Source organism: Branchiostoma belcheri, unplaced genomic scaffold, assembly GCF_001625305.1.
Source record: "Branchiostoma belcheri isolate BF01 breed outbred unplaced genomic scaffold, Haploidv18h27 scaffold5, whole genome shotgun sequence".
In the NCBI taxonomy this organism is placed as follows: domain Eukaryota; kingdom Metazoa; phylum Chordata; class Leptocardii; order Amphioxiformes; family Branchiostomatidae; genus Branchiostoma; species Branchiostoma belcheri.
This window is the reverse complement of record NW_017804131.1, coordinates 5,709,397-5,719,956: the sequence shown is the minus strand read 5'-3', so window position 1 is coordinate 5,719,956 and position 10,560 is coordinate 5,709,397. Positions and strand designations below refer to the sequence as shown.

General features: G+C 42.2%; 2 protein-coding genes across 2 annotated transcripts in view; both read right to left on the bottom strand.

Moving 5' to 3' along the window:
• Positions 1 to 2,496: 2,496 nt before the first annotated feature.
• On the bottom strand, positions 2,497 to 6,010 carry LOC109480067 (histamine N-methyltransferase-like). The gene is made up of 4 exons (XM_019782216.1): positions 5,626 to 6,010; positions 3,758 to 3,858; positions 3,226 to 3,439; positions 2,497 to 3,088 (listed from the first exon to the last, which is right to left on the bottom strand). Exons 1-4 carry the CDS (start codon positions 5,813 to 5,815, stop codon positions 2,724 to 2,726), a joined length of 870 nt encoding a protein of 289 aa, XP_019637775.1. The 5' UTR covers positions 5,816 to 6,010; the 3' UTR covers positions 2,497 to 2,723.
• A 2,071-nt stretch (positions 6,011 to 8,081) lies between these two features.
• The window catches only part of LOC109480112, a 5,085-nt gene continuing 2,606 nt past the window's right edge, over positions 8,082 to 10,560 (bottom strand). Inside the window, exons 5-7 of the mRNA XM_019782268.1 lie at positions 9,977 to 10,222; positions 9,125 to 9,332; positions 8,082 to 8,449 (exon numbers count right to left, since the gene is read on the bottom strand). Coding sequence (XP_019637827.1) covers positions 8,229 to 8,449; positions 9,125 to 9,332; positions 9,977 to 10,222 — 675 coding nt within the window. The 3' untranslated portion in view covers positions 8,082 to 8,228. The remainder of the gene's footprint in view (positions 8,450 to 9,124; positions 9,333 to 9,976; positions 10,223 to 10,560) is intronic.

Sequence of the window (10,560 nt, the reverse complement as noted above, 5' to 3'; positions counted from 1 at the left end):
ATTATGTACAATCACACGGCCCTGGATTGCCCGCATAGGCCGGGAATGACAATCCGGTAGAGCAACGAGCAGCCTAAACTGGATGGATACCTACCTGGCTGAAAGGATCTACTATCTACTATCTACTATTTATGACATTACGCGAAATGTATCAAAATGTAGCGGAAACTCAGGATGGTGTGTGTTAGTAGCTTACAACTGGGCTAAATTTGACCACCGCGATGTGCGCATCGTCACAGTTTTTTTGGGGGCAAACCCGTTTGCCATAAAATTGCCAGGGGTCATTGGTATCAATGTAAAGGTCAAGAAGTGGGCTATCACACTGTGGTATTAGATAACGGGATCCAGTTAAATAGTAAAAAAGACAAGCACAAATAAAATGACCAAAAATTGCTAATTTTTGGAAGGCCGTAGCGCTCGCTGTCATTTTTGCAATGCACGGAATATCTACATGGTTGTACTGGGCAAATCCTGTAGATGTGAAAAAATGTAAACATTGTGTAGGTCTGAGGTATTTTTGTTACAATATAGGCAGTTGTTTACACCCATGCAACGGGGTCAAATCGTGACCCGGCAAACGCCGTATCTTAGAGAATAACGCGTTCTACGGTGACCTGCGGTTCGACTGCGGAAGTCCCCGTACTGCCCCGCGCTAGGGAGTACGCGAGGAAATGTGAACTTTGCCCCTAACAACTACAACGGGACATCCGAAAGTACTCCCTACAGAACTCTCTAACATGGGATACATATGTTAACAATAGTTGTAAATGTGTCTATGAGAATTGATGAGTCAACATATTTCAGAAGAATCTATAACGAAATAGAACAACGGATTTGTAAACAGATTAGATTATGTAACGTATTTAGCATGAGTAGCTTGCAGGTGAGGGCACCTGCTTAAGTAAGGGGGGAGGAATGTAACAATATGTATTGTTAGTATTAAAGCATTTGTATTATCGCCGGTTCTATCCCCTCCCTTGGGCGGTGCCGCGGTCGCCTGTTCGAACACGTGACAGCGCACGTGCCAACGTCGTGTTCGAACAGGTGATCTATACCGGTACCGTTCGAGGGAAGGGGCTCTAGAACCGGCCGGTACAGATTGAATAAAGGAGTTGAGATCAAGCCATTGACGAGTTTAGACGTGCGTCCTTCTTCGTCCTGTTACACTATAATACTGTATTATTATATTCATTGTTGTTTATTACCTTCGCCAAGAAGGTTATGTTTTCAGAGGCGTTCGTGTATGTGTGTGTGTGTGTGTGTGTAAACACGATAACTTGAGAAGGCTTAAATGGACTGACTTGATATTTGGTAGGTGGGTAGGTCTTGATGAGACCTCAAAATGATTAGATTTTGGGCCTCCTGGCGGCTTGTCATGGTACTGCAGCAGAACTTCCGGTTTTGATATCTCATGATCCAGACATGCTAGGGTGACGAAATTTAGATGGTAGATAGCTCTTGTGCTGGGGATGAAGTGACATGAGTATGAGCCCCCTAGTTGCTTGCTCTAGAACTGCAGGGGGGTTTAAAGGACAAATGTTTAAAAGAGGATAACTCAAGAACCGATTGATGGATCATGGTGATTTTTGGTATGTAGGTAGCTTAAGTGATGCTTGACATAATGATATTACAATTATGCAAATATTGATGTAATTTGCATAATTAATGAGGAAATTCTATAAATCAGCTGCATTCCATGATAGGAAGTTCAAGCTTGTAACATATGTTATTAAGAACGAGAGAAACACAGGCAAATATCGATTATGCAAATGAAGACTTAATTTGCATAATTAATAAGAAAATGTTATAATTGCATAGTAATAACTGCCTGGAGTTTCATACTTGGGGTGTTTGAAAGTTAAGTGAAGGTGAACATAATTAAACATAACTTATTCAAATAAGGACCACATTTGCATAATTTATGAGAAAATGGCATTCTTTGTTAAGATAAGACTGTCTTTTGGTGGAGAATATGATCAACAGACTGATATAATTCATGCAATTGAGGATCCTATTTGCATAATCTGGGTGATTAGTATATTTCTTATTCATAAAGGCTAACATCATTTGGCGAAGGTATGAGATCGTGGAACTCTAGTTAATAATAATTTTGTAACAGTGGCAAGCCCTGACCATACAGGAGTCAAGAGGATCCACACAGGTTTCCAAGTTGATATCTGATGTCCTTGATGATGATGATGGACACAGAGCATCTTATCAGTCTATAAGTACATGTAGCAACGTGAGGGGGAGGTTAAAATGATGATTGCTATTTTCATAATTAATTCAAAAAGTCAGTTATACATGTACGTAGTAACACCACAAAGGGTTTATACTACATTGGACTTCTAATTACTTTGAATTTCTGGCTCTAACTTTTTACATGTTTTATCATTGTTGACAGGGTGTCCAATGTGTCATCATTATTAGTACTTGGTACGTCTGGCAGTGTATGGAAAGAGCCGGTGACGTTTTGAACTTCAATAACGAATCTTTATTTGCATGTTCATGCCCATGGGGCTAAATGCATACATCAGAATATGATGTTAAATGTACATCATACTGAGTAACATGATATATAGGATACAAGGATAACAGAATATCGTAAAATTATTAACAACTACTAGAGAATAAACTAATCAAGGTCTTCAATGCAAAATTCAGTGCCACCCAAGAATACCAAAGGCCAAAAGATTTTTTTTCTTACACGTGGACAGATTTGTTTACTTCTGTGTACTTTTACGGGCGATGATAGCTGCGTTAGCCGTACTGAAAAGGATCTTATCATCCACGGACGACGAATTACGCAGAAAAAACTCCAGGACTTTCGACCTCATCTCGGGGTGTGCGGAGACATTCGACGTTTGCGTCAAGAAGTCGAGAATCAGTCTTCCCGCCTCCGAATGCTCCTTGAAGCACTCCGCCACGTTGACGTACTGCTCCTGCTCTTTGATGACGTAACTGATGCCCAGGGATTGGAGCGAACGCCTGACGTCACCAGAAGTGCGAAGACAGGTCGTCAGACGATCGTCTCCATCTGGAAACCAGTCCCATACTTCATGGAACAGTTTCCCCAAGCCTCTTTTGTCTGCATGCAAATATACATATGTGCTTAGTGCTCAGAACTGTTAACGGGCAGATCTAGAAAATTCAAGCAACGATTAGAAGTGTTAGTTTGTTCCTGGGATCCCCCCCCCACCCCCTTTGTGGCCCGAATCAACATACCCGTAAGAAGAAAGGCAAACAGGTGGCCTCCCTCAGCCAGTTGTTCCCACATGTTCCGCAAGGTAGCGTGGTGGTCCTCCACATGGTACAGAACATGAATAGCATGGGCAAGGTCGAACTTGGTACCATCGGACTGGGAGAAGTACTCCTCCGCTGTCTGTTGACGCCAGTCAAACTTCACTGCACCCAGGCTCGTGTCATGTTGTACCAGAGCCTACAGGGTTATGTTTCATTAATTTTTTTTCATCAGAAAGCTCATTCCTTTTAACTTAGACTATGTAACATTCTGTAACCTCAAGTTACTATGTTAGCCATGATTCCTTCATGATACAAAAAAAAAAACAAATTTAAAAGTGCTTTTTATTTCCGTTTTGGATAGGATGCTATAATAATTTTAAAAGTCTGATATTTGTAAACTATGGTGACGCCTTTGAAGGACATGGATCAAGCCAAGACTGGTGGCGACATTGGTGTTCTTAAAACATGCACTCATCCCAAATGGGAGGCCACTTAAGCGGCGTCGCAGCCCTACCTTAAAACCCTTTATCATCTCTTCTGACGGATCCACGACTCTGTTGTACACGCTGCTTTGCCTTTGCAGGATCTTCCTCAAGATAGCGCTGTCAACCTCTCCTTTAAAAGTCAAGTCAAGTCAAAGTTTATTGCACAACGATTGTCACGGGTACAATGGCAAATAATAAAATTACTAGTTGGTATGTGTCTAACATAATACTATATAAGGTCAACGGACATTGTATCTGACAGAGTATTATAAATAACTACTGGCTAGAGAATATTTTGACTCTACATGTACATTCTACATTACGCTAAACTATACACATGAAGGGTACAGCGAGCAGTTATACCTAATTATACTAAACATGTTCTATCGCTACTAAACAGTGTGTATACTAAGTTACTTGCCAGGAATGTTAAGATTCTACATACAAATGCTACGAAACGCTATACTATATACATGTAGTTGATAAAAATTCAGTGACTCTACTTATACAGCTATACTAAGATGTCTTTTTTGCATGGCATTATAAATGTATTGACCTATATATACAGAAAATGTGTCTGGACATGACATAAGTACATGGAACGTCTCTCTAGATGTGTTGGGTAATGTTTTAGTAGTCTTACATCGGATCATCTGCATTAATTTGTAAAAATGATACATGTAAAACCATAAGAATGTTTCTAATGTCTGACAGTGCAGTGCAGTTATACATTCAAGTTCCAATACATTACTCGTTTACATAGCATTAAAAGTTAATGATCAATTCTCATGATACAAATATCACGGCATGTTGTGCAAAGTATGAAAGTATCTTTGCACGAAAACTTAGATTTACCAATGGCAGTAAATACATGTGCCAATAAAGTTGGGTAAGGCCATGTTGATTTGATCATATGGATGACATCCTCCGGGAACCCCTAAACTGATGCGCGCGTGCGAATAAAAAAAAAGTTTTGCAAAAAAAAAAGTTGTTTTCATTATGAAATCGACGTGGTCATGAGGGTTGAACAAATGGGACAGAATATGTTATGGCGAATAATATTACTACTACTACTCTTCGAATTCATTTCTTAACAATTTCGTCTTTTTTCATTTGATTTTGGCATTCTACGACATTGGTATAGTTTTTATTATTTTTTTGTAACTTACGGTATATTTTTGCTCATTTTGCAACTGTTTTGTACGATTTACAGTAAGGTTGAAAACTTTTTTTTTTTGGAAACGGCCGAAAATTCATGCGCGCGCGGATGTCATCCATATAATCAAATCAACATGGCCTAATGTTAACTTCGTTTCTTTAATGAACACTTATGAAAAGTCAAGTACGGTGATTTCTAACTTACAAGGATTGTAAACGAAATTACTGCACTTAACTTTTATTTACTACCATCGTGAATCCAGATACTATTTAAAAGTAAACATTACCCGAGTTTACAACTGTTGATAATTTTTTTTTTACTTAGTGGTCGCCACGTAACAACTTCAAGCTTAGGTGAATGGTGCTACCACCAGAATGGTATCAATCACCACTGCAAATCTCGCGTCACCTGTCCGCATTTCGCGTCTCTGATCGATAGGTTGTTCGGTTAAGCAGCCGGAATACCGGCGGTAGAATTGAACGAACCGACGCGCTTGTCAACAACTTTTCTTTGTCTGGATATGAGCGAAGAAACCTAAAACCTCCTCGATCGAAGCACGGTAAATGAGGCTTGGTTCAATGGCGGCCCCAAACGCTCTCGGCGCCGAAGGGATAGCGCTGAGCTCACGGCGGTCTGGTTAACCAGGCTAGCTGTTAACGTCCACAAACACAGACACGCAGACCCAAAAGCATAACCTTCTTGGAGAAGGTAATTATTCTGTATCGTGACGTTTCTCACCTGATCCACTCCCAATACTGAGTACACGGACGGCGGCCCCCTCTTGGCGCGGAGTCGGCATTGGGATGTTGTCCTCTAAAAATTCCAGGTAGGCACGGGGACGTGTCGTCTCAGACGCAGCTAGAAACGCCTTGTAGGCGACCTCCCATCGTACTGGGGAGTCCCTGATCAGCCTCCCGACTTTCAGCATTGCCCTGGATACTAAACGATTGGGGACGTACAAACTTTCGCGAGGGCTAAACTGTATATGTATTTAGGTATCGTCTATGGCTGCTGGTGGTGAGCAGCTCAGCAAGTAACCTTTCAACTGTTACAGGTCAATGCTATATGGGTTAGAACCGGTTCTAGAGGAGACGATCAAGTTTCAACCATATAAAAGGGATGTCGTCCCTATGGCAAGGCCTTTGTTAAGCATCGCATGGCCTGCAGTGTTACCTTTGTTAAGCATCGCATGGCCTGCAGTGTTACCAAACTACTCTTTTTTCGAGTAAACAGACAGAATCAGAAGGAAAGGTCTCATATCTTGCACCCCTATTCCAAGAACCAAATGGCCTGTTCCTAGTGGAATATGCACTTGAGCTCTTTGTTGTGTCACATACAGAAGATCAAGGTCCAACTGCCAAGTACACCTGCAAGGGCAAAGTCTAAAAGTTGATTGTGTCAGGCTAATGGGTTTACGGAAAATGCTGGGCTGTAGCAGGCCATGCCACCATACGCAACTAGGTTTGCCATTGACCAGTTTAAGCCTCGGTCACAACCCGCCGTACGTGCTTCTGCGTGCGGTCTACGAGCAAAAACGTGGGCAAACGTAGGGGTTCCGTAAGTGGTGAGTACCACCTCCGTACGGAATCCTACGGATTTGGGAACACGCAGACACGCCGTAGAACTCTAAGTACATGCAAAACTTTTTCTGCGTGCGGTCTGTGGATTCACCACCCGTACGTGCGAGTACTAGCGACGCGCGTGCCCCGTACGTGCCGTACGTAAGCAGCAGTGTGAGTACGACCTCCTTGCGGTAAAGTGGCAATCGCACAGAGATCGTACGTTGCAAGTTCATACAACTCACTAACCACTTGCGCAACGAACGACGCACGCAACCGCTCACGGCCAGACGTGGCGTGCAGACCACACTGTTACATCCGACCACTGTGTGAGTGACGTGCGTCGACGCCACTTCTTCCGCACGTTTTCAGAAACACGTAGCAGACGTGGCCTCCCAATAAAACGTTCGGACAAAAAGCACACACGGTGGGTTGTGCCTGAGGCTTTGATAATGAAATTCTGGCATAGGGCAAACCGCCAGTGCATCATTAGCTTGGTCTATTATATATACAGCTCATAATTTCTAACAGGTGTTAGAGATCGTAGGGCACGTGTTTATTGCATAACCCTGCTGTTCTATTTTCTATTGTTGATAATTTCAGCATAGAAAGCTACAGATGTAGACCTTTTATGGTGTCCACAGAGATTTCTGGACTTTTGAGAATTGCAATCTACTTCCATGATTCATAATTGTATATCATACACTCCAAGCAGAGGTTTTAAGCTTCGGCTTCTTTTGGACTTGATTTATATGTTTTTACAGGGTTCTCCTTTTTTACTGGTACATGTTTCTTTTTTTTTGCCTTGATACTGCCTGAGCAATTTAGTACTGTCTTTACAGCCTCCAAAAGATCTGCTTGGAGATTATACATTCACATGGTTGTTCCGCTTGGTTGTCCCTAGATCCCCCTTTCCGGGAAGCGAGCCAGGATCGATGCGCGCGCGGATACCGGTCATGAAAGTCAAGTTCGCCGGGTCTTATCCCCGTTCCCGGAAAAGGGAAGCCCGACATTGCAGCACGCGACCTTCATCATCTGTTCGTGAAGATCATTACACGAGTCTGTGCCGGAAAAAAATCGATAATTACAACGTAGAGACTTTATTTCAAGCCGGTCTGATCCTTCGATTCGACATGGCGTCCAAAAAAAACGTGTTTTGAATTCGCTTCAACGCATTTAGAGGCTGGGTAGTCACAATACGCTTTGTAAGAGCGTTTGATGAAAAGTACATTGAGGGGTTGCTTGGAAAGTCTGACGTTCATACCATCCTATTTATATCTCGAGGATAGAAAAATAGTGAGATATAATACAAAGAGCTCGCTGGAGAACCTTAAATTTTGTGACTATAACGTTGTTACTGCCTGGCTAAGAGACATAAAATAAGATATTAATATGATAAGATATTAATATGATACGAACTTCAGTGCAAACTCTCAGTATAGTCATGAAAAGTATAGTCATGAAAAACTTAAACTGTTCTCCAACTCAAAATTTGACTCACCAGAAATTTTCGACTGAATCACTAAGTCTTCCTCAGCTATCTGACCCAAATGCCATGGACACGTGATTTTTCCCACGTGTGACGTCAGCAAAGGGTCAAAGGTTGTCTGAAGTCGATATCGCCCCCCGTCCCGGGGTGATCATGCTGATCTCAGTATAGTCCTACAAGACGGGCAGGCCAAAGCAATTCTCACTTTTAGATAGGATGCCTGAACTACCTTTAGCTACGTGTAGATAGCATTCCACATATCTATTATAAATGCGGAATGCTGGAAATAGAAATCATTCTGTCAGACATTCCTCAATGCTGACAATCTCAAATCCAGAGTTCTCCGCCAAATAGTCCAACAGAAAAGCAGAGATCATGTAACTGTCGGGATGGTCCGAGTCCAGACTGAGGACGCCTCCCGTGTTCCCCAGGCTGTCGGCGATAACACGGAGAGCTTTGGGGACCCTCTCCACGTCCCGGTAGTGGTAGTAGTTTTTCTCCGTTAAAAGGTTTCCTGCAAACATACAAGTCAAGTTGGAGAAAAGGTTAAGTTTTTCATAATGTAATTTACCAACTCAGATGAACTTTCATGCTGATACAAGTCAAGTTTATTGTGCAACAAATGCATCAGATACAATGTATGGCAAATAATACTTAATAGCTATAAACTATTTCTACTAGTTTACTAATCTAACTTCAATACATGTATATATGTTATAATGGACTGTTACATTTCACATTGCTGTGACATTGTTTCTCTTTTGTATAGCATTATGTACATATTGGACTAGGTAAACAGATACAGAGTCATACACGAAGGGATTTATTAAGGCATTCTGACTGGATATAGGCCAAGCCTACCTTTCTGTACGAATCGAATCGAATTTGAGTCAGATTTGAGTCAAATTTGAATGCCAAACACACCTTCATCTACTCCCGAACCACCAGTCAACCATGGCCGAGCCTCCTGTTCAAACTTGAATATTTCTTCCTTATAACCTTCTTGAATATTTCAAACATTTTTTAACATTCGGTTGACGCGGCCGAATTCAGTAGCCGACCTGGCCGAACACCAGCCGATCACAGCCGACCTACTACCATAGTTGTGGAGCGTTCGGCTGGTGGTCGGGAGGCAGTATTCGACTATGTGTAACAGGGCTTTTAGGTATGTTGAATCTGTCCAGCTGACCTTCGGTTGGAGGGAAGCGAGCTGTCGGCTGGATGAGCCTCAATCCTTGGTTCTTTGCGACGGTTATAACCGACTTCGTAGTGTTCTCCGCTAGGTACAATGTCGGCTGCAGACCGGTGTCCCGGTGGCGTTCTATCGCGCTAACCAGGCTGAACCTGATCCACTGGCGCGCCTGTAGGGCTAAGTGTCCTGGCGGGAAAGGCTGGCTCTATGGAGAAAACGTGTACAAGAGAAATGTAACATTTGCAAAGCAAATGCATAATGTCTACCTTCGCATATGGTCAATTCTTACTCAAACACATTCATATATATGGTCAGACAGGAGTCTAAATCCCTCCTGCTATAAAATTGCAACATGATGTAACTCAACACTAGTTACCATGGTAACAGGCGTCTGGTTGAGGTCATTGACCTTGTTGGTTTGGAGAAGAAGAAGAAGAAGAGGAAACAGAGCAAAAACAACATGTTTTCCGTCGATAAACATTATCAAACATTTTTCACAGTTCTTGTATCTTGTTTGGTTTGAAATGACATTCAAGATACCTACCTTGACACTACACATACTCACTAGTGTCTTATCTGAAAGGATAGATTTTGTGGTCACCCTCATGCTGTGTCATGTACTGTGTGAAAAAATTTCTATGGTAAAGGTATCTGGGACTACAACGCTTTTTCCTCTATTTTAGAAATCTTTAGCCTTCTTCAAATTGAAGTAAACTCCTATTTATGTTTTTTTGTGCCTTCTTCATGATTACTGACCCACAAAAGAGCCATCGTGCTGAATCTCTACCAGTATGATTGCCACTGTAGAAGAACTATGAGTATCGAAAGGTAAAATTAAACATATTGTACCTCTCGCATGCCAATGGTGAACACCTCGGCCCATTCTTTCACCACTGTCGGAAACAACTCTACAAAGTCTCCGTACACGAACAGGGCCAGGGGAATGCGGCTTGTGTGCGCCGCCAGAGTAGTCACCAGCTTGCTAGCGGCCTTAGCGTTCATCCCGACCTGCACCACCAAGGCCAGTCTCGGCCTTTTCTGTGCCGACTTGATGCAATTATTGTAGACAACACCGGGTTTTCCAACAGCACCAATCTATGATAGACATACACGCGGAGATATATTACGTTCAACGTAGTAAACGATGTCGATGAATATCATATATTTACAGGAATACAAATTAAAAAGTTGTTGACTTTGTTGAAGCACAACACATGGTTAGAAACAGCAGAAATCATACATAAAGCCTTCTTTCATATAAAATGTCCATCATGTGGAGGCTACAAATGTATTTGGTCTCTCTCATTTTCTAATCAGTTTCTGATGCATAGGTCCAAAACGCCGGCTTAACTACTAGTAGTAATAGTAGTAGTAGTAGTAGCAGCAGCAGCAGCAGCAGCAGCAGCAGCAGCAGTAGCAGCAGCAGCAGTAGT